General features: G+C 40.8%; 1 protein-coding gene across 6 annotated transcripts; it reads left to right on the top strand.

Annotated features, from left to right (window-relative positions):
* Window positions 1-280: 280 nt before the first annotated feature.
* Window positions 281-21,813, top strand: pax6b (paired box 6b). 6 transcript variants are annotated; one of them, XM_088078865.1, is made up of 15 exons: window positions 281-433; window positions 6,437-6,620; window positions 9,218-9,291; window positions 9,517-9,570; window positions 10,412-10,435; window positions 12,858-12,988; window positions 13,361-13,396; window positions 13,482-13,697; window positions 14,036-14,201; window positions 17,367-17,525; window positions 17,813-17,895; window positions 18,014-18,164; window positions 18,835-18,947; window positions 19,210-19,351; window positions 20,061-21,813. In XM_088078865.1, exons 4-15 carry the CDS (start codon window positions 9,558-9,560, stop codon window positions 20,144-20,146), a joined length of 1,320 nt encoding a protein of 439 aa, XP_087934991.1. In that variant the 5' UTR covers window positions 281-433; window positions 6,437-6,620; window positions 9,218-9,291; window positions 9,517-9,557; the 3' UTR covers window positions 20,147-21,813. The 6 variants fall into 6 exon arrangements, with proteins under 6 accessions (XP_087934991.1, XP_087934998.1, XP_087934977.1 ...); XM_088078872.1 differs by lacking the exon at window positions 10,412-10,435; XM_088078851.1 differs by lacking the exon at window positions 9,218-9,291.
* The last annotated feature ends 3,152 nt before the right edge of the window (window positions 21,814-24,965 follow it).

The raw sequence follows: 24,965 nt of genomic DNA on the forward strand, positions 1-24,965 counted from the left end.
ATGAAAACGTAAAATAAAGCCAAATAAGATGAATTAAAATGAAACAATAAAACGAGATGCCTGCAGAGTGAGGCGTTAGCTGTCAGTCAGTGGGACAGTAAACAGGCCGGTGTGCTCCACATGTATTTGCTACCTTGTGCACTTCCCCATTCTGTGCTCTGTGTCCTGTCCAAGGTATGACGTCGACCCGTCGCTCCAGCCAATCACTGCCAACTTGAGGCTGATGCTGAAGGGAAAGTTGCTGGTAAGAGCCGCAGATTTTTTTTCCCACTCTCATTGACATTTCAACTCCACGACGGATCCAAAGGTAGATAGATTTATATCGGGACCTATAAGTTTCTGTCGTTTTGACGCGGAGGAGAGATCCGGGGAGGGAAGGAGCCACTTTATACGCACAGGATACCGGTCAGACTCCGCTGCTGCCTTTCAGCCGGTGAGTTTGGACGGAACATATTTCAATTTCCTTTTAATATTTAAATCCCTGATACGTCTACTGTTCTCCTTTTGAGAATATTTAAATTCTGAAATGTGTGTGCTTTGCCTGATCTCCTCAAAACTTTAAAAGGTGCTGAAACTTGCACGGAGCTGATTCTCAGCCTGACGCACGGGGCAAAGTTAGGTAAAATTACGGGTTAAGTGCCTGCACGTTGCTCTGTGTACAGGAGGTTTACACCCACACAAAGTTGAACACAGCGAGCTGACTTCGTTTTTGTTGTCATCTGTCTCTCTCTCACACACATACACACACATACAGCGTGTAATTAGCGATCTTCACTAAGGAATTAAGCGCACGTCACTCCGTCAAAAAGCACCTATTATTGTGAGCTTTACGCCGGGGGGAAATTAAAGGCTTCGACCTGTACAGTAAATTGAATGCGTATGGGGGATCTATTCAGCTCTGCTCGATCCATCAGCGCGGTGGAAATGACGCTGTCCATCAGCGGAATATTTCACTTTGTTGGCTGCACGCGCCTCTTCATCGCGCTGCTATCCACGTGCGAGTTTTAGAGAAACATTTTGAATATTGTGGACTCTAAAATTAGTTAAGCAGTCATTGGACGTGTTGTATTTTTTTTTTTTAATTTTTGCTTCCAATCTGCAAAAACGGAAAATGTCATAATTTTAATTGGTACAATGAACATGCAAGGAAATGACGTGCGCCCTGAGGGTTTTCAGACTGATTTTGATTTATCCAAAAAAAAAAAAAAAAAAAAGGCTAGACTCTTGTATCTATACTCGGATTTAGATTTATGTGTTTTTTGAAAATATGTATATATATATTTCTATTTTAGGCTCACCTCTAATGAGATAAGCGTCCATATTTTTTTTTTTGTTTTTTCCCCCCCTCACGTAAAATAGTATAAAGATGAAATCTGATGTCCAAACAGTAGCTGGGAGCCTTTGGGTGTCTCAGGCTCCTGTATGTTTGGGTCCAGTGTTTCTTTCTGTCACGCTTGCCGAGCAGCGATGTGACACCATTAGCCCCGGTGTTTATCCCAGCCTTCAGCCTTTTGCCAGGAGAGGGCTTCTGTGGACTGTCCACCTTCTGTGAGCTGCACAAGAAATCCCTCATCCTCGCCTTGTTTCTCCTCAAAGTTCAAAGATCGTGCACTGTGCATTAGGTAAATAAAAACTAAAACTGCACTCAAGTATTTATCCCTCAAAACATCCTGCCCCAGGAGGAGGATGGTGCACCTATACGTCTGAAAATACACATGTATATGTGGTTCTTTATTGTGATGGAACGTCTTTAAAAGGCGACTAAAGGCGGAAGATTGTTGGAGAGGCAGAATAAGAAGCATCTGCAAAGATTTTCATTTTCCCTGATTGGGTTAAGTTTCTTTATATTTACTGAATTTGCTGAGAAATAAGTCCTCATTAATTGAGTTCTCTGTTCCGAACAGCGCAAAAGTCAAACAAGCATGTGATTGTTCAATCATTGTTGATGAAAACAGAACTGCACGCTGTAAAAGTGTAAATAATTTATGCAAATAAACCTGCGACGTCCTCATGAATCTCGTTAGAGAGAATAAAACTGACAATCCGAGGCTGCTTGATGGATGACAGGTCATCTCAACAAGAATGCTGCTTAGAAAATTCAGGTCGACATTTGTAGTGATAACTGAGATTAAGATTACAAAATGAACAACACCAGTACAAAATACAATCTAGACAATAATAATAATAATAATAATAATAATAATAATAATAATGATGATGATAATAATAATAATAATAATAATAATAATAATAATAATAATAATAATGTTTTAGGTTAATTTCGATTTGATTATTGTTTAAACTGTATATATATAAATAGTTTTTTTAAATTACTGATGGCAATCTTGAGAGTTAAAATCAACATCCAATGCTAAAAATAATATTCATAATCAGCGATAATAGCAATAACAATAATTTTGTAATAATTTTATAATATTGCATTGATCTGATTTCCTTAATAGTACAAAAAGTAGGTGTATTAACTAGTGAGGTGTTTATTCCTAGAAGAATAGCTCCACTAACTTACACCTTTCCTTCTGCAAAAATAAATAGATAAATAATAATAAAATAACTATTAAATAAATAAACATAATATTTCTCTTTATATAATATAAATCAATGCTCCAATTTTCCTTTCAAAATATAAAGGAATTATAGGGGTTCAGTTTGGCCATCTTTGCTGAAGATAAACAATCTTGTAACAATCTTGTAACATTTTCTAATAGACCTCCCCAGATGGCCTGCTAAATAAAAGGTTGGTGAACTATGACCTCCAGTGGGGGATCATCACAAGGGCAAACAAGTATTGATGAATAAAATAAAACAGGAAAAAAAGAAAAACGATGGAAGCAATATTTCCACTAGTTTTATACATAATTACTTAATTTTTATCAGCCTGTGGAGGGTAAACTGACGTATTCCCAAATAAAACTAAATTAGTGAAGTTTAACCTGCTCTACATCTCTCTCCCTGTCCAAAAACAATGTCACTGTTTTTTTCGTACAGCTCCCTCCCCTTTTGTTTTTTTCTTTTTGCTTTCTTTTTTCTGTCTTTTTCTTTGCATTTAAAAGTTTCTAGATGGGCACAAATACCACATTGCCTCAGGGGAAAATAGCGGCCAGATTAAGCTTTCTTTTCAAGGCCTGTGGCATTAGTTGCTGCTAATCCGAATTGGGCTAATTGCTTTCCCAACATCAGCCTATCCCGATTTTTTTTTACAGACCATCACAGCGATACAGATTACCTCACAAACAGAAAAATATAAATGTATATAAAAATATATATATGTTTACAAAGGGGTTTGTTGCTATTAAAGACGAAGGCCTACCTGACATTCGAGTGGAAGGTTTTGGGGGAAAAAATAAAATAAAATACCACCAAAAAAACCCAGAAATCTCCCGTGAGTGAAGACAACGAATTAGCTCCTGGAGCGGATTTACAGCTTAACCAAAGAAATCAATAACCTACTGGCGGCATTGTTTCCAAAGAAAACTACTTGACACACTCACACTCATCGGGGAATCTGTCTTTTCAGAGAAGGCAGGTTAGTGGTGTGAATTTTTGACAGCTGCAGTCTGTGACAAGTGAGAGGCAATAACATTAGCACTATAAAGGTGGACTATAACCACAAGTGTTTAAAATAAAGGGATGTCGTGTTTTTGTTTTTTTGCAATTGAGATCCTATTTGATCATTTAGCGAGATTTGATCAACATCTTGAGCTCTGTCACTGTGAATTAAATATTCATTTTTTTAATTATCAAAATCGAATAAAATTTGACTTGTTACTTAAAGTAATGGCTGTCTAAGCCAACATGCCCCCACTATGGCTGACCAACACGAGGACGCATAAACACTGCACTCCTCTTTGGTCCTGCAATCAACTTTGGATTGCATTTTTAAAAAAAATTATATACAGTGTTTTGAACTTTAATTCAATTACATTCACCAAAACAAGCTCCCCTCACTGGCCGACAAAACAAAAGTCTCTCAAAAAGATGCCGGTTTGAATGTTTAACTCCACCTACAGCCGCGACCACAGTTTTACAGTAAATCATAACCAACACGAGGTCCCCTCGTTGCACAAATCGGGTGGAGTGACCGGGTGGAGGGGTGGGGGGGGTGTTTGTGGTCTAATGCATGTCTAATAGGGGGGTCCTTGACGTGAAAATGTTTGGGAACCCCCCCTCAGCCTGATATAAGCTGTGGCCATTCACGGTAGGCCTATAGGCTGAGCCACCAGTCTAAGTGAGTAGAAACAATGCAGGAAGGAGAAACAGATGAATGTGCTCGTTTAGTTTACGGGTTGTTTGATGAAGGAGTATTGGCCAAAGTGTTGTTCCTCACCGCGGGACCCTCGGTGACAGTTTGAGCCGGTCCTCTCAGCTCATTATCTCGCCGGCCCACTGAGGGCCCCATTCAAGCCGGGGCAGTCCCTCTCCCTCTCTCTCTCTCTCTCTCTCTCTCTCTCTCTCCCTTTCCTCCCTCCCTCTCACCCTCTCTCTCTCTGGCAGCGTCGTTTGTCTACTCATTGAACCCATAGTCAGGAATGCGATGGTTGTTAGGGAGTTCTCTTTCACCTCCAAAGTGTTTTATTGATGAGCTCTGACTTCTCCTACTTTTTCACATGTCAAAGAAAGTCAAGTGTAGGCCTCCATGACTTCATTTCATGGCCTCCCATCCAAAAAAAAAAAAAAAGAAGAAGCAATTTCTCTCCCCTCCCCCTGCTTATGCCCCCCACCCTCTCTCTCTCTCTCTCTCTCTCTTTGCCCTTTCATGCACCCCCTTTTCTGCTTTAGTTTGGCTTCCACGTCCATACAACCCTCATTCTCTCCCCTTCGGTTCTCCTCCTTTTGGAGTAAGCGACGGGGCTCCTCAGTGCTGAGACTGGTGCTGCCCAGAGCTCCGGGTGTATGCTCAAACACGGGCGCAGAGGGGTTGCTTTTGGGTGCGTTGAGGTGTGCGTTAATAGCCAGTCATTCAACCAGCGCAGTTTGAGAGCGTGTGGCCATGGCTACACAGTCATTTGCTTTACTTTATTTACGCGTGCTATTTGCTGTCAGGTCGCAGGAGTGACGTCGCCGTCGCCTCGCAAATGTGTCCATAAAAAGCACCCGAGCTTGCCTAAAGGCTGCGCTCTTTACGCATGGTGTTCTTGTTGACAGGAGGGGTAAGGCTATTCAGGGGAAGGTGATACCCAAAAAGAATCAACAAAAGCACGTGGTCGACGTTTGGGGTTGTTTTTAGTGCGGGAGGGCCGTGCCATTTTGAAATGCAAGTGTATTTTTGTTTTTTGTTTTTAAATGGGCTAATATACTTCCATTTGGAGTTTTTAGCATTTTAGTTAAAAACAAAAAACAAAAACTTTCCAAACTCAGCTGCACTTTCCATACAATTCCAAGGTCTCCTCTAAGGGGTGTATTGGGGATTTTGCATTGTTATTTTTAGGCTAAATATGTTTAATTTACGTGCTAATCTGACTTATGCTTTAAATTCACTAGAGCAAAACTGATGCTTGAACATTTAGTATTTTGTCAAAGTGAAAAATATCTGATCTACATTTGACACGTGGATGCAGAAACCACAATAAAAACACAAACAAAACCGAGGTGACATTCTGCAAAACTTTTCAACATAAGAGCCTAATAACATAAAGATAAATAACATTAGGTTCTCGGCTGCTTCATATAAAGCGCGCTGCACCTCTTTGTAATTTTCATTTATGCGCTTCACGTGAGCTGCTGCTCCTCTGCTACTTCTCTCCGTCCCCCCTCGCAGCACTAGTTAGCCTCAGGTTGGAGCTGAACATGCCTCAGATTCCCTGCGCGGACCCAATTCAGCCTGGAAGAATAGAGCCTTCCGACCAATGGGCATTTCCGAGGCAGTTGCTTTGCAATAGGGCAATATTCAGCAAGTGAGCGCAGGGTATTTGCATGCGTGGGCTGATTAGTGGGTTGGGAAGACGAGACTCTCTCTCTCTTTCTCTCTCTCTCTCGCTGTGGCTCGGCCCCGTTTCCCGCTTTGGCTGTGGTGCAGGGGGAAGTGTTTATATGGGGGATGATGACAGAGGTCGGGTCGCGCTAATGGGCCAGTGAAGAGCGGCGGAGGGAGGCGAGGCGAGGAGAGGCGAGGCGCACACGGCAGACCAGGAACACATACATTAATACACTTGTTCCATCACCAATCAGCATAGGTGTGTTCATTCTCTTTACCCCCATCTCCTCCTCCTCCTCCTCCTCCTTCTACCACCACCACCTCCTCTCCCTCCCCTTCATCCCTCCTCCTCCTCCTCCCCTTCTCTCTCTCTCTCTCTCTCTCTTCCCCACTCTCTCTCTTTCCGACTCTCTCATTCGCTCTCTCACACGCCAGCGCACATCCTCGCCAAACTCCGTGCGTCCTGACATCTGAGTTCACTGTCAATCTCTGTCCCCTTCGCAGGGATATCCCCTCCTTCTCCGCCGAAGACCACTGGAAACTAATTTTTCCTCTTCTAAACTTCCCGAGAGAGACTGATCCTGGTCGGCTTTTTTTTTTTTTTTTGTTTGCTCTCTGTGTGGTGTGGAGGCTGTATAGCCTGTAGTTTACTAAGGACTTTCACAACGACGCAGGATGCCCCAAAAAGGTGAGATCTTAATTTTTAAGTTTGCCCGTACTGTTAAATTATAGAGTTATCACTGTTGTTGTAATGTCAGAATTTATTATATTTATGTTTATTATTGTTGTTTATTATCATATGAGTATAGATCATTAATTCTCGGCTGTAGTTTGAGGTTGAGGGGTGAGGTTGTGGGTGTTTGCTCGTTTGGACTGTGCAGCCTGTCTTCTGACTGGACTCTCTCAAAAGTGCGAACAGCCTTTAGCGCCTCTGTCTGTATTATCTGCTCGATTTTGTTGGTGTGTTTAGGGCCTACGGATAGCTTACCGCTTATTTATGACAGTAAAGAGTAAAAAGTCACGTTGGGCCAGGACAGTGATCATCGTGGAGAATGGGGCGCAATGACCCGTTGAGGAAAGGTGTCAGATTGATTCATGCAGGCGAGTCACCCAAGCGCCTTCTACCAAAAAAAAAAAAAGGAAAAAAAAGAAGCAGTTGGGGAGGAGGCCCGTTTTAACGTGTTCGTGTGTCAGAGAAAATACAACTTTCCCCTTTTATTTCTAAACTGTTTCTCTTCATGACGGCAAATTAAACTATTACATTTTAGCAGTGAGGCTGTACATTATTTTAAAATAGTCAGACACCGTCTTTGACAGGCCTGTCAGATTGTTAGAATGTTTCAAATAAGTCCAGTGCTAAAATAAAACACCAAATACGGATGCAAATTGCTGCTGCCTTTAAATAATTTTGTCAAGACAATTTAACAGAACAGTAGAATAAAACAAGCGCGTTGATTTTGTGTAATTGTGCATTTTTCCTGTGTAATTAAAAAAAATAAATTCAACAGAATTCAGTCTAAATATATGATAACATTTTAAAAACACTGACAACAAAAACACACCAGGTCTATGTCTTAACACACACTACAATTTCTGATCCTTAGAGTTGAGATAAAACCTGTTGGCTACATAATAACTAATTCACTAAATGTATTCTGTAATATGCATCACATTTTTAAAGTCATGCATTTATATAAGTTATATATATTTATATATAGCCCTATATTCTCTGTTAGCCTGCAACTTGCACCGGGGCCATTATAGTCAAGGCCTACATGCACTATTTCTGCATATGAATGTTGTGAGCACGGCCAGAATAAGCATGTTGAATTAAGACATTGTTGTTACGGATTACTAAAGGAAAAGAAATGCAGATTAGATCGTAGTTAACCTCGGGAACAACAACGTTTGAGCTTTCGACCTTAAATAAATGATTAACCACTTGGACCTTACACGGCTAAAAGCTACTGACAGCAGTGCATTTTCAGGCTGGTCAAGCTTAAATAAATAAACTGTTTTTAAATGTATTATTTTTACACCTTAACATCACGACACTAAGCCAGTAATAATAGCCTAATAATAATAATAATAATAACAACAATAATAGGCTTAATAATATTAATAATAATGACAACAATAAAAGTAATAATAATAGTAATAATATCTGAATTAGCTGGTGATTGTTTGGGTAATTTTAGGCTATGCTAAACAGGCTAACTCCGGCTCTGTGGGCCAGTGTGATGGCATCTGAATTTGATTAATGCAGCCTATTTGTCAAACATGAAAGAAAGCTACAATCTAAATGCAATGGCGGCCCCGCGTGCGTCCTACAAACTAGCTCTGGACTGTTAGAGACGTCGCTATCAGGGCCATTTTGCTCTGCACACAACACAACTTTGCATGGAGGGAGAAAACGAAAACTTCAGACTTCTCCCTCCGTGGCCCCCTTTTTATCTGTCCCCCCAGTCAATAGCTTCTTTAATGCATTTGTCTTTTCCAATTGAGCGCCCTACTGCGCTGTTGTGTCTTTAAACCCGCTTTACAACCCGCACCAGCAGCACAAAATAACCACCAAATATTTGTAACAAGAAATTACTTTTTAAAATTTTCCCCCCTCTATTAAAACAGAGCCAACAAAACCCACATTCACGCACTAGCGGCACCGGGGTCACGGTCGTGTGTGTGTGTGTTGTGTGTTGTGAGTGTGTGATATGTGTGTGAATGGTCCCGGAGGGGGTGGATGCATGCCTCCGGCTCTTTGTATTAATCTGAACTTGTTGGTGTGTTTAGTGGGGAAGCTGTGTGTTTCTAGTCTCGGAGGCCGAGTTTTCGCCCCGGGTTTTGAGGTAGTTCGAGGCAGAAAAGGGGGTGCATTGTTGGGAGTCCAGCAGGCTTTGTACACCAGCTTTGTACCCCCTCCTGGTCTGGACTTTTGCAGAGCAGTGAGGCGAGGGAGACAACGTGTGTCACTGTACAGTTTGCACGATTAAGAAGTGATATCAAGTTAAATAAAATATACAGAAGCGTCTTGCTGAGACGATGAGAGTTGCTTTATGAGCATTGAAAGAAAAAAGTGCTTTAAAAGAGTTACAGGCCCCGAATCATGTAATTTATTTTTTGTTAGTTGCTGTCAGCCTGACAGAGATGTTTAGCCCCGCGCGTCAATTTTCATTTCTGTGCTTGGCAGCAACATTTAGGTTAATTATAAAATGTAGGGCACAAATACAGTAAGTGCATCAGTATAGCTGTGGCTGTGCTAATGTGTTGTTTTGCTTTGTCCTATAGGGAGACATTAAGTAGTGAAAACGGCAGATGATTGACTAAATTGTTATAGAGTGGACAGTCAACTCTGTTTCCAGGCAAGTTTAATTAAAATACATACATACACTGAGGATGTGAAAATTCATAATGCATCAATAATGTTTTAAGCACAAAGATCCGCAAACATTAATCGAACGATGAGATGAGAAACTTTTTTTTAAATATAAAAAATAAATGAAAAATGTTGCAAATAATTTGACAGTGAAAATGAAGGATGTGTACATAATTGTAACCAGTTTTGTTTTCCCCCTTGTGATGCTTAGAATACCACAACCAAGCCACGTGGGAGTCTGGCGTAGCCTCAATGATGCAGAACAGTAAGTTGTCTTCATATTTGCTTTTTGTTTGTTTTTTTAAACTTTTGATTACAACCGCAAAGTTTTAATGTGGTTGCATGGAAGCAACACCCACTGACATTATGCACAGGTTGTTATAGCGCAATAACTTTAAGAACACTTTAAAGGAAAAGGAAATGTACGTGCAGGCATAAATTTGCATGACTTTGAGGTCCAGGAGGCGAGATATTCTCAGTTATTTGATGGCCGTTTCATTGCTGTTAATTTATTATTTTTTTTTGCAATGATAGGTAGAGAAGTTATTATTGAACAAGTTAATCACACGTCGCCCTGCTCCAGAGAGAGAGAGAGAGAGAGAGAGAGAGAGAGAGAGAGAGAGAGAGAGAGAGAGAATAGAGGGGGTTGGGTTGAGAGGGAGATTTTTGTTTCTGCCTGAGTTGGTATTAAATAATTGCACAGCCGTCTGCATTAGCGTTAGAGCTGGCTGCCAGGCTGCATACAAGATTAGCTGCGTAGAGAAGAGCCCTGCATGAAACATGAGGAATAGCAATAATGTCTTATGTAGATTAGTCCATATTCTTCACGGACAGACAGCATGAGCTAGAAAGAAAATGCTCATATTATAACCGCGGGCCTCTCTGTTAGGTGCAGGCTGAACTCACAGCGGAAGATAAATATTAACAACCATATTGTCGTGGGTGCCAATCAAAAAAAAAAAAAAAAAAAAGGTACATGAAGTTGCTTATAGGCCTCTCTGTGTTTAAAGTGGCCCAACATGAGTTGAATATCTGTCTTATTCCTGGTGTGTGTTGAAACAAAAAAGGATAAACATGAAACATTTTCTCTCTTGCTGCTGGACAAGAGGTGTATGACATCTGTGATGAAGGTGTGTGGGATGATTTTATTATATTATTCTCCATATACCTTGATGACGTGTCTGTGCTGTAATCTGTGCGCATTAGTGACCCAAAAAAAAAAAATCAAAACAAAACATATGTTTTAATCCAGTGACAGTTGGATTGTTTGATGTGTAGAGGTCATAATTAAGAAAAACAAAAATACAAGCCGATTGTATTACAGTCTTATTTTAAAGGCTACAGCGCTGTGTTTTTTTTTTTGTTTTTGCTTGTCAGTGCTCCATTATAGAGATGATGGGGCCTTATCAAAGCTGTGTACAATACCCAGTGCTCCTGCTTTGCAGCGGATTGATGATAATGGGATGCTCCCATGGCTTGGCGTGTGATGTCTGGTGCGAATTGCCGAGGAGATATCATTGGGCCCAGCCCTTTGGGTTGTCTAAAGGTCGCGACGGCCTCGGTGGCTTTTGTGCTAATAACTCCTGGGTGTATATGGTGGGGAGCGTCCAAATTGACACCATATGTTTTCCTATTAGTCGACTTGCAATAGAATACAAGGCGCATAATCAGCGCCAGCGGGCGAGATCGACTCTGGGCACTTGAGGGAATTGTGCCATGATTAAGACTTAACCTTAGGAGAGTTTGATTTTTATTTGATGTCCTTATCTGACGGTTTTATCGATCCGGAGGATTTATATGATAGCTATAAATCAGAGGTGCTCTGGAGAACCCGGAGAGCAGGACCTGCTTAATGCGGGCAGGCCAATTTCAGTGAAAGAAGTCTATTAATTCCACTTAATCCTGGAATTACCAAAGAGCAGGAGGGATGATAATGGATTTACTATCAATCAGATCCACGCTGCAAGATTATTACACATAGCGGCCAAAAGGGATATGTTACTCAGTTAAACAGGTTTATTTTCACATGGCTATACTCAGCCCCCTTTTCAGATTATTTCTATAAAATTAAGTCTGCAGTTTAATGCAGAGTCCTGTGACATATTTCAGAGTAAAGACGCCTACCGATTGCACACAACAGGACTGCAGTGGCTGTGAGCATTTGTTGTCAAATACAAACAAGGGGGGGAAAAAACTGCATGTCACTTTTAATATGTTAAGAAACCAGGCGCGCCCTCGTTTCTGTGACCGCGCGTAGCCCCTGGCCACCTTAAAACGAAGTCTCCCTCGGAGGGTAAACGAGTAGCGTCCAATTTTGTCTGAGTGGTATCCAAATGCAGACAGAAAGGGTCGTTTTATCATGCTACTATTTGTCGTGACGATGCGATTTTCAAAAGCAGAGCGGTGTCATAAAGTGACATGCCTGCCACAAGTGCTCCAACTGATCTTTTCAATTAGCCTCCCATGCATGATCCGAGGCGACTTCCGCCTATTTCCAGAAATTAAGCTCAAACTTGACGTGCAGCTAGCTTTATTTTAAAGACAAATGTCAGGCAGGCTCATCATATTTTCCCCCTCTTCTATATTTGGAGCTTATTTATTGCTAAGGAGCCTCTGCTCCCGGAGTCAATGCACCGGGCGGCAGCGCAGGGGAAGGCAGCGGAGAGACAGAGAGCAGCTCAGGCACTCCGGGGAGTCTGCTCTCCCATTTGGCTTCAGGTTTGCCGGTTTATTCTGTGCTTTACAGAGATTCCATTGAACAATTTAGGAATAATTTTCAGAAAGCAATCTTTTTTTAGACAATAAGCAATCATAAAAGATGCTACTTTAGAGCTAGTATCCTATGTGGTGTCTGTCTTTTTGATGCGTAATTATTGGTTGTTTTGGAGGACTACAGTTGTCGATTTAAAGTCACTTTCGAAAAAGCGATGCTTTGGACTGAAAGCTAATTTAACACATTATTTCAGGTGTAGTATTTTCTGTGGTTGTCGGAGCTGCTGGTTTTTATTTTGAGGATAGTTTATGAGTGAGGGGCTGGTGCTGGTAATGCGCAGCTGTTTTTGAAGGGATGGATAACGGTACGACTGTTTTAATAACGAAGTTTGCCGGTTTGATAAAAGGTTAGTTGAGTTTCCTCAGGGCATTGGAGCGGCTGAGTTGTTCATTTATTTTTGGGAGAAAACACATTGAGATGTTTTGGTGTAGTTTATGTGAGGCTGTTATCGTTTGATCCATGTTCTGCATGTGTTTCTGAATAACTGCGCAATGTTTGTCTTCAAAGGGGAATGTACCGGGCGGTGTAACAGTTTCTTAAAACTATTGTTTTATCAGTGCACTTCGATTTAAACTTAATTTTTCGACCAAACTACGTTTAATTTTTCGAAGTCAACTGCAATAAAGCGTCTGTATGCTGTCTCCATGTTTCATCTTTACCTCGGTTTTCCTGAGCGCTTCTACCATTTTCCTCTCCATTGAATCATCTGCTTTATCACATGTGTTTTAATTAGAGTTATAATACGATGTGATGACTCTGATGCTTTTGTCTCCATGTAGGTCACAGTGGCGTAAACCAGCTTGGTGGTGTGTTTGTTAATGGTAGACCGCTGCCGGATTCCACCAGGCAGAAAATAGTTGAACTTGCCCACAGTGGCGCTCGACCCTGCGACATCTCCAGGATACTGCAGGTGACAATCACACGTTTTTTTTTGTTTTGTTTTTTGTTTTGTTTTGTTTTGTTTTTTAACAGAAAACTGGTTTTATGCACACTTTGTTTTCAATGCATACAAACTGCTTCTTTAAAAATACAATTAAGCAAAAAATATGAAAGACATAACGGTGTGATTTTCACATTAAATCCACCTTTCTTGTAGCCTAAATGCTGCATTTTACTTTTATTTTTTAAGTTAGTAAAAATTATTATTTACTGGTGACATATTTCCGTTTATTGGAAATGCAACAAGGCCGACAAAAAAGTAATCTGCCTGCTCTTATAAAGAATAAATTTATTGCAGGAAATGCCTAATATACCATTCAAGGCATATTTTTTGTGTTTATAGACCCATGATGAAGTCCAAGTGCTGGACAGTGAAAAGGTGATAATTATTTGACGCCATCTTAGACATTCCGTTAATAGTCGTAAATAATGTATGTCAAATGTGTCTTTTGTTTCCCATCCAGGTATCCAACGGCTGTGTGAGCAAGATCCTGGGCCGGTATTATGAAACTGGCTCCATAAGACCGAGAGCAATAGGCGGCAGCAAGCCCAGGGTCGCCACTCCAGAGGTGGTCGCGAAAATCGCGCAGTACAAGCGGGAGTGTCCGTCTATCTTTGCGTGGGAGATCCGTGACAGACTTCTGTCGGAGGGGATCTGCACCAACGACAATATACCCAGTGTAAGTGTACTGACTGCAAGTTATGTGCATGATTTAATTTGCCACATGAAATGACTTTTTTTTCTCATGCAGTGGAGGAAAAGGAGATGGGCAACCAACCATTCATTCTTATTAAATACAGTGCGATTCAAAGTGTGGGGCACGCGCGTTGCTGCATATGTGATCACCCAAACATGCAGTCAATTAGAAGGAGCTCGATGTCCATTTGCGCGCTTTGCAGGATCACCTTCTTGTGCACATTTATTATGATTATTATAAGGTGTCTGTTGCATGTAGGAACACACTGCCACGGGGCTCCATCTAATCTTTACCTTCATCATATGTAATTTGTCATTCAGGTGTCATCGATAAACAGAGTCCTCCGCAACCTGGCTAGTGAAAAGCAACAGATGGGCGCAGATGGCATGTATGACAAGCTGAGAATGCTCAACGGTCAGACAGGAACTTGGGGGACCCGGCCCGGCTGGTACCCCGGAACATCAGTGCCAGGGCAGCCCAACCAAGGTGAGCCTCATTATCACACAGTGGCAATAAAGACACCTTGACGCACGCACGGTTGTGTCAAAGAAGGATGCAGCTAAGCGGTCTGCAGGCTTAGTAAAACAAATATTTGACTAGTGTGGATGTGGATGCATTAAGATGAATGTGAACTCCACAAAGGTTACCATAAATTGCTCGATTATGAATAGATTTCCAGTTTACTATTCCAGTGGTTCCGGTCCACGGCTCTGTATGCAGGAAGGTATTGTATTGGCATGCTTTGATGCCCTGAACAAGACCCCCAATTAAGACTAGTCGATTAGAGGAAGCCATAGGCCATGCATGCAGTCTGAATGCCTCCACTGTCCCAGACATGGATGTGCGTGACAGCGGCTTGTCCTTTCAGCAGAGGTGTCCACCCAACAGCCTGCATTTCCCTCCCCTCCTGATGGGGAGGCAGAGCCGGGGAGCTGTGTGCGGGGATATTAGTACAAAGGAATGTTTTCCTTCACACGCAATGATTGGTTATGGGAACGGTCCGCACTACGTGTAATTGCTCATTAGAGAGGGCTTTGTCTCTCATTATGGCAACATGCAGGAGTGTGGAGATGGTGAGGCTGCTGTGGAAATGTTCCACTTCAGAGGGTTTCCTGTCGGCCTACTGCAGGCCAAACATTGAGCACAGTTTCTTATTGGAGACGCCACCTTTTTACGCTGACTTTACTTCTTAAATATTCATGCATTTAAACAAATATTAACACGGAGCATTGAGTCTGATTAATATGCATCAGAAAGGAGAAATGCAAGTGCTGGAATTCAGTCATTGCAAATATTAATTTGCATTTGTTTGGTGGCCATTTGGACACGTGGGGCTGTTATCAACGAGCAGTAAAGCGGAAACGATCATATTAGGAGCAAAATGATAACTTTATTTTGAAATCATAATAACATATTATTATTAATATTATTTGCTTATTATCGTCATTAGTGATATTGTTTTTTTATTGCTATTGTTGCTATTTTTATTTTACACAATAGTGATATCCTATTTATTCAGTTTTACTGTGGTTGCCGTTGGTTATAATTGATTTCTAATAAAGCTAATATTTTATGATTATTATTATATGAATAACAGAATAATCAGTGTTGATAATAATAATAATAATAATTAGTTCTTTATTGAGTTTTTAATTAAATGAATATTCAAGTAAAGCAGTTGTCTCAGGGGAACGAAAATATGTTTTCCATCCGACAGCCGAGTAAGCAGACAGAATGGCTACACGGAGAGTGACAGGCCCCCAAAAGAAGACAACTCTATCCAAAGAGAAACGAATAAAAACTCCTCACCGATTTTGTCTTTTATCTCTTTCTCATTCTCAGTCGCTGGCTATATGGCTCTAAATCCCGTCTATAGGATTTAGTCTCTCACTTTCTCTTTCAGTTCTAAGCGGTTTCTCAAGAGTGTTTTGATCCGGTCTCAGCAGCTGAAAGGTGCCGCAATTGGTTCGGTATCTCTTTTTTGCTGCTTTTCCGCCTCACTGGCTGAGACATCGTGATACTAAAGAATGAGTTTATTTCCCAGCGCTTTTATAAAGAAAACAAATCCCATCCTAGCGTCAGTGGGTCTGGCAGACGGATAATAGCTGCACATTCACTCCTTTTTATGGATTATCCGGAGTGAAGAAACAAATAGCGTGGATACAAACTATTGGCCTATAGAAGAATACTTTTGTCTATTTGTTTTTTTTTTTTGGCAGCGAGGGGAAATTGTCAAGAAAGCATGTCGCATGCAGTGAACCAAGACTTTTGCATTTAGACTCACTAAATATGTTTCCAGGCCTACAGCAGTAAAATCTGCTTGCTTGCTTTTCACATTATTATTATTATTCATTTATTTATTTATTTATTTATTTTTCAAAAAATAATTTCTAACTGCGACAACTTTTACACAAGACAGTTTTCACACCCAAACATCAAATTTTGGGTTTGCATGTAACCCGCATGTTTGCTTTATAGAGGACACGGAGGCCTAATGCATGGCTATGCACCTGCTCCAATCGTGCAACACCCCCTTACAACTACGCCAATCTGGTTAAAAACATAAACAAAATCTGCATACAAAAAGCGGAATTCCCCTCATGAATTCGACTCATTGCTCCAGACAAACATCCGTGAGATATTACATAAACCACCCTCTTATCAACGCACCCCTGCTTACTTTCGCATTAACTCCTCGGTGTGATAATGATGTCCAACAACAAGACAGACATTAGTCGATAAGCCTTGCCCTGCAACTGAAGGGGCAGTGAATAGATTGGCCTTATTTTGGTTGTTCAGGGGGTTGCATGCTCTCTCCTCACTCATTTGTTTCCAATTGAAGACAGAAATCCTGACTGGCGTGTAGCTGGCCGGGGGACGTGATTAATGATGGTAGTGGATAAGGGTTAACACACTGGACTCAAAGCTCTGTTGACTGGGATCCTCGTGCGCACAATGCCAAAGTACTATAGCCTGTGCGCCTCCAGAGAGAGAGGATCCTTTTGTCATCTCCTCCAATAGCCCCCCTCCCATATATTACACCCACCGAGGGCTCACTGCTCGTCCCTGGCTGTGTCCATAGTTTAATGGTTTCCCTTACTCCTGAAGGCATTGTATCATTCTGAAAAGCGTCTTCTCCTATTCAAAAGTTGGTGGTCACCTCAATGGCTATACCAACGCCCATATGGGAAAGACCATTGAGGCATTGCTCTGCCCTAAAAAAGGGGGCTAGAGAGTTTGGGGTTTTAATACATTTCATAGGCTCTGAAAAGAGGCTCGCCACATCTTGTCACATTTCTCTTAACCTTTTGAGAACACACGCCATTGTTGGAGAGCAATAAGTACGCGGAGTATTTCCCTCCTCAGCCTGTTTTTCCCACAATATTTTATAAACAGTTTAACGCGAGGCCTTTTATTTTTCATATTGTCCCTTTCCGCGCAGGCAGTCGTCTGTAATGTGGCAACATTAAGAAGAAAACTGCAATAATTATTCTGATTTTGAAATTAATAAACCATGATGGGGGCTTAATTAATGATGTTGCAGCGCGGTCTGTACAATTAGCTGCAGGTCCTTACAACACGAGACCTGAGAATAATTTTTTTGATTAGCTTAATTGAATGTATATTTCCACGATATGCTATTATTTGCAGACGGTTGCCAACAACAAGACGGCGCAGGAGAAAACACAAACTCCATCAGCTCGAACGGGGAGGATTCAGAGGAGACACAAATGCGACTGCAGCTCAAGAGGAAACTACAGAGAAACCGCACGTCCTTCACGCAGGAGCAGATTGAAGCACTGGAAAAAGGTCGAGCAACCACTGAATCAATTACACATTTATAAAATTATTTTTCGTTCTTTTTTATTTATTTATTTTTAAATATTTTGTCCTGTTAGAAAAAAGCACATTCCAGATTGCCACGGGTGAATTAAGAGAGCTACATTTTAAAAAAATATTATAATAAATGAATAACAGGCCTGATATCATTTATTCAACTAATAGCCCTGCAAAAAACAAAATAATAAAAAAAAACCTTCCACCTAATTTATTACTTTTTTACTGACACTTTTTTTGTATCAAATGTTGCATTACAGAATTTGAAAGAACTCATTATCCAGATGTTTTTGCGCGCGAGAGACTAGCAGCGAAAATCGACCTGCCCGAAGCAAGAATACAAGTGAGTGATAAAAACTTCTGTGTGTGTTTTTTGTTATATATATATATATATATATATATATATATATATATTTTTTTTAAAAAGCGTGGAAAAAACTAATAATTGGCTTTAATTGCAGGTATGGTTCTCAAATAGAAGAGCAAAGTGGAGGCGAGAGGAAAAGCTGCGGAACCAGCGCCGCCAGGCCAACAACTCCTCCAGTCACATTCCCATCAGCAGCAGCTTTAGTACCAGCGTCTACCAGGCCATCCCACAGCCCACTACACCGGGTAGGTCCACCACAGTTGGGATTATACACAAAGCACTTCAAATAACATTTATATTTAAATATTAAAATAGACTTTGTCAACTATTGTTGACTTTGTCAACTACTGTTTTGCACAGATGCTGAATTTATTTGTCACTCTCGCACTATGACTGTAATAAAGTAACTAAGCAAAAGCACATTTAAATGTCAGTGGGTTCAAGTCGGACAGGATCCATGCGAAATATGACTAAAGATTATTATGTGACAACCTAATATAAAAGGGGAAGAGAGGCCTCGGTGGCTGTGCGCTCTAGTTCACATGAAGAAGCACCGGTGGTTTCCTTTTGATGGATGATTGAGCAAAACTTCTCAGCTGACTATCTGCGTAATTACCGAATCAGGCACGAGGGCACACCGGCAGAGCTGAAGCCCACAAGTCAATCACCTGCGAGACACACACACACACACACACACACACACACACACACACACACACACACACTCACACACACACACACACACACACACTGTACAGTATGTGTCCGGGCCTATCAGCCTGTCAGATAAGGCGTCACCTCACGCACGCACTACTTAACGCTAATGAGACGTCTCACACTGGAGGACTCTGTGTGCGTGTGTGTGTATTTGTGTGATTTCAGCGGGTTTAAAACACATTTCATTTCCATTCGCAGTGTCTTTCACCTCGGGGTCAATGCTGGGTAGACCTGACTCTGCACTCACAAACACCTACAGTGCGCTGCCCCCCATGCCAAGCTTCACCATGGCAAACAATCTACCTATGCAAGTAAGTAAAACACCATGATGCTCACCAATCAATTGTGTTTTATAAATATATGATATTTTCATGATGATTGATTTGATTTGTAAGAGTGGAATCAAATACACCATGAGTAATTTAAATTGTGTTTCCTGGCCAAACAAAAACCTTAAAGGGTAGCTTTATCAACAAAAAAAGTTAAATTAAATTAAACTATCTGCCTTACAGCATTAAAGACTATAAATATGGTTGGCTAAGCTAATGTAACGTTCTCTCCCCCCATCTATAGCCCAGCCAGACCTCCTCTTATTCCTGCATGCTGCCTACCAGTCCGCCTGTGAATGGGCGGAGCTACGACACATACACGCCCCCTCATATGCAGGCACATATGAACAGCCAATCAATGACCACTTCTGGTACCACCTCAACAGGTAGGCAGACAGCTCAGCATGCTTGGGAATTAATCATAACAAACAAGTGCACTCTTTGAAATATCTGCCACCTTTCCTGTAAATTAGGGGGTACTACATAGCCATCTTTGATTCATGATCTGTTGCAGCGACTTTCCTTTCCCGTCTATTTGAGAAACTTCATGGTCCAAACGGATCGATATCTCTACATTCCATATCATTTTTTTCCCTCTGCAGTTGCATGAAGCTCATTTCATTGCCGCTCAACACCATCATGTCAATCCCACTACTCCTGCCCATAGTTTAGTTCCACCCCATTAGGATGCTTTTACCGAGAGCCATATATACCGGTTATAGTCATGAAGAGTTAATCATGCATAACCACATTTCCTCTGTGCTAAATTGCTAATTAATTTGATTCATTTGCTGTTCTACTCTCTCTGTTTAAATGCCATTGCCAAAGCCTCAATTTATCGAGCTTGCGAGCCTTTTACTGTGCAACCATGTGCAGAGCATTGTGACTCACTGTGGCTCCACTGCTTCTCTACCTATTTGCAAGCATTTAAAGCAAAATGCTCTGCGCTATGATGCTAACTAGTGTTAGCTGTCACACTAACAGTGCATGGTGCATCCACTCGTCTAATTTAGCATGTTATCTTCCGGGGCTTTTTAATTTTATTATTATTATTTTTATTTTTTTACTGACATCTTTCTCTTTTTGTCTCTGCAGGACTCATCTCTCCTGGAGTGTCTGTCCCTGTCCAAGTCCCAGGGAGCGAGCCTGACATGTCTCAGTACTGGTCAAGACTACAGTAGAGAGAAGAGCTACTTCACCCTGTAACCACCCACTCCACCATCGCCCTCCGGCAGTGCTCCTCACACATACACGGCACAGGAGAGTAGAGAAGGCGAGAGAGGGTTGTGAAGAGGCAAAGGACAGGAGAGGGGAGGAGGAAAGAAAGAGAGAGACTCTGGGAGAGCCTTGGGACGTCTGGGCTTTGTTTTTCCAATGGGACTGTGTGCTGTTCTGTAGCTCTAGGCACATTCAAACGAGGACTTTGGAAGAGAGAACAACGATGGAAAGACAGAAAAAAAATGGACCTCTGTAAAGTGCCCGGTGTTAAATTTTTATGGAACAAAAACTTATGTTTTTTTTTCTATTTCCAACTTCAGTCATTGTTTCCTTTTTTCTCTGGTGTGTTAGTAAATGGCCATTTGTATGTTAATATGAAAAACCAAGATCAAGTACTGATAGATGGACTGCTAGAAAACCATGTTGGTCTTGCGTTTGTTTGAGCGAGGAGAACCTGAGAGATTCTGCCATGACTATCTTTTGATCTGCTTATATCGAGACTTTCTACCAGCCTTTGCATGGTCTCTGGACGCTGTTGCATATCATTAAAGACGAAAAGCTGGAGGGAAGACTCTTACTGTGTCAAAAAAAAAACCAACAAAAAAACTATTTATTGGTCTTATTTCTTATGAATGGATATTTAGCGGAGGAAACTCAAACTCGATCCACCCACTGAGGCTGTGGTCTCGACTCCTCTGATGTGGGCCTGCGTTTGCCGGCTTATTAAACACGGATCACTATCGACAGCTCAAAGTGTGCACAGACGGCGCGACGAGCGACACAAGTTGGGTCTTGCTTCGGTGGTTGGATTGACTCTAGATTACCACGAAGAACATTAAATGTGGAAAACAGGTGTAAAAGAAAACCTGTAGTCTGTAAATGGTAGACTGCGTCTTCGATATAATCCAGTTTGTTTATGTCAAAATGTAAAGTACTTGTCTTCCCTAGAAATCTTCCAGAAAGATTTCTCCAATAAAAGTTGATTTCATTTATATCCCCGAGAATATTCTATAAATGTTCCATGCATCATGAAATACATTTCTTTAGGGTCAGGTACAATTTGTCTCTTAGGTATAGTTGTATTATAGTGTCCTATGGTCAAAAAAAATTGTGCAACTAGAAATATTTAATTCCTATAATTATGATTAAACATTGCTTGACAGAGTTTTAAACTTAAGTGTTTGGCAGTTGTTTACAAGTACATATCAGATTTAATCATTGTTGATTGTAAAACAGACCAAAGCCTTTGTATTTCATCTAGTACACAATGTTTTTTTTAAAGATATTAGTCTTGTGTTGCAAAATTTTGTAAACACGTTCTGTTAGATTACATTGGCTTCGAGTTCGTGAGACTGCAGTCGAACCCCGCAGTCCTTATTTATAATTGAAGACCATGGGAGGGTTTTTCTAGCATCATCTGTCATGCTCTTTTGAGTTTTGCATTTTTATTTCAGTGTGTACGTAGAACATGGACACACTGGGTTTACGTCTGAGCAATGCTTCTGAGATAAAACGTCTACACGCTGTCTCTTAAATATTTCAATTTAATTTTATTTAAAATGGAGCTTTCTAAATGTATTTTGTGAAAACTATAAAACATTTTGTACAGTAAAATTGTGTCTTAAAGAAAGCCTTTTTGCCTGTTCAATGCTGTGTCTCATACAGTGTCAGTCTTTACTGAGCAAGAAGAGACAAAAAAAAATTTAGACGCAACGCATCATAGCTGCAAATTTAAACAAATATAAATGCTGACAAATGCCAGTACAAGGGCTTGTTATACACACACAACACCTCCAATTCCCACCAAACAAAGGTGTCCAAAATAACAAACCTCTCTTGATGTATGGGCTGAACCAAGTCGACACAGACCACACAGCACAACACCGCTGCACAATGAGAAAGGTCAAGCAATTCACCATCACTGGCTCTTGTTGTAGTAGAGTTACGATGGTATGAAAAAAAAAATACAGAACCAATGAGGAGGAGGGAGCAGAGGAGAGAGGAAAAAAAGTCATGGAATAAAGCAGTCAGTGCCTAGAGCGAGGCAAAGGAGCGATTGTGTGGCAGAGTGAGTTATTTTGCTTCACTTGCTGCCTCAGCAGGGGGGTTGTGTCTGTGTGTATGTGTGTGGATTTGAGGGGGTGTGTGAGAGGGAGAGAAAGAGCATCTAAAAGGAGAGGATGTCCAGGAGAGAGTGAGGTCAGGTAACATTCACACAGCATGTAATAGCACCAAATATCTCAATAAACTGATTAATTCAATTTACACGTCCCACTCAGTATTTAATAGTCCAATCAGAATTTTGAGGATTGGGGGTTAATCAGATTTTTAAGAGGATTCCTTTTTTCTTTTTTTGGAGATAATGCAATTTCTCTATTTAATCCAGTTTACCACACAGACAGAGGAATAGTGTTTTGCGAGCATGGGGAGGAGAGGGGAAAACAGGTTGTGCGACTGCGCCGAGACAGAAGAGGAACATCAATAATTACAGAGAGAGAATGAAAGAGAGATTCAAAATGCAAGAAAGACTGCAATTAGTGGAAGTCTAAATAATACACAGCTTCGGGATAAAACGGTTTAAATGTAATTCTTGCTTGGAAACAAAGTCAGCCAATATAAGTTTCTGGAAAAGTTCCTAAGAACTTTGTGCTCTTTGATTTGTTTTTTTTAATTTTAAATGAGACACAAAAACTCTGACCTGGAAAGCCAAATTCCCAGAACAGCAAAGAGAGGCTGACTCTTCAGTGTCAGCGGTGTACTCTGCGTATGAGTGCGTGCTTTAAGCAAACACAAATGAACTTTTCACTCATCATTGTAAATACAATACATAATAGCTTGTCTATTTTGTAAACTGTATCTGACAGATAACGTCATGTTTGAAGATAGGTCTGCTTCAACAAACCACAGTTGGCAGAGAGACAGATCCAATGTGGTAAAAATGTATTGTCCCACACTGTGTTATACTTGAATAGTGCTGCAATGTTAAGGCCATTCAATAAAAGAATCCATATGACCTCGGCTTAAGCTACTGTAGGAAAACAACTATGGCTTTGGATAGGAATCAATAGGACATGAGCGGCAGCTGCCAAAAGACACGATTATAAAAGCAACGCTCGGTCCCATGGCTTCCTGTTGTTGCTGAAGGCCAAGAGAGGCATTCAAGAAGTAGGTCCTCTGAAATGTGCCAACAGCACTGAGTGTTCATCTTATGTGTTGTTGTAGGTTTCATTAAGATCAAATGCAGAAAAAGAAAAAGAGAAGAAATGCCTTACAAATATATTTTCCTCCCGGATTTAACACTTTGATTTGCTATAAAAAAAACATAATTGAGATTTAACTACTAAGAAAGATTAAAAGAGAACACCACCTAAATCAGGAATTATAACATGTTATTTCTTCAGCCTAGGAAAGTTCAGTCAGTATTTGTGAACACAGATACTTTTTTATGAGCTACTTTCTCTTTTAACCAGAGAAGTAAGTCTCAAACATGTGATGTCATCCAACATAAATTCTGGATTTTGTTTGTTTTCTTTTTATACACAAATGAGCTTTATGCTACTACTGTGTTCTCACTTCTGAAACAGACAATGTACCCATATACGAAGAAACATCCCCCCGGGTGCTCTCAGTGTCCTAAGTGCAGTGTGAGGTGAGGGGATAAGTGTCTCTAAAGACCCTCATATTATAATTTCTGTGGAAAAAAAATTCCACTGAACAGGAGAGAATACATTCTCAACCTGAATGTGAAGCTTAATTTTACTGAGATTTCCTCGCACCCCAAATTACTTATTCATACTCATTGCAGAAGCATGTGTGACTAATCATTACTCACAGTATTATCTAACCATGTGCTACCACCTTTATCTCAGGCCAGAGCACTAACAAATACATAAGAAGTTTAACTGTTAACTCTAATCTTGATTAAAATGCACAGCCACATTGAGTTGAATTTGAGTACTGAGACAAGCACCCATCCACTAAATTCTAAACATATGCAGAAGTGTGAGAACCCTCATTCTTTATTATATGCATAGAAGAAACTGACATTAAAAAAACTTTGTTGATGGTTTTCAAATTTAAAAAAATATTCCACTTTCTGAACTTGACTAAATAAGTGAATAAGCACAATGGTGACATGGAGATATGGCATGTGTAAATAAACAGACGTACACAAATGCCAAAATGAATGTATTCTATTTTTAATCTATCTTAAAAGTGTACCCTGAATATGTCAGCTCTTCCACAACAGTAACTTAGAAAACAGTTTTTATCTTGACAACTCCAGCTTTTGTTCACCTGTATAAGAGACCTGTGTATGTCATCTCTCTCGCTCATACACCCGATATAAGAGCGCTTCATTCATGCATGAAACTGTCAGGTAACACTACCCTCTCCCAACACGTGTTGCAGATGGTTACCAATACTGCCAGTTTTCAAAGGCAAAAATATACAAACTGGCATCAGCAGCAGACTGAGGAAAACAAAAATGAAACATTTAATTTTTCATGTTGTTTTTTCTCTGTTTCTCCATGTCACCATTTGACCTAATTTGTTCTTTTGGGCTTGTCATGGCAAAGCAGCTCATCCAGCAAACATGCCTGATGAGGTGTGAAGCCTGCACCCAAATCCAGCACTCCTACCCTCTGCCCACATTCCTGCTCAGCTCTCTAGCTTACTGGAGGTAGACGTCACTCACCGGCACAGTCTCAGGGTCAGACGGAGGCATCCCTATCCGAACCTGAAACCAGCGAGGCAGACCAGAGATCAGTCATTCATAACACG

Source organism: Plectropomus leopardus, chromosome 1 (assembly GCF_026936395.1).
Source record: "Plectropomus leopardus strain MGB_pleo_1.0 chromosome 1, ASM2693639v1, whole genome shotgun sequence".
Taxonomy (NCBI): domain Eukaryota; kingdom Metazoa; phylum Chordata; class Actinopteri; order Perciformes; family Serranidae; genus Plectropomus; species Plectropomus leopardus.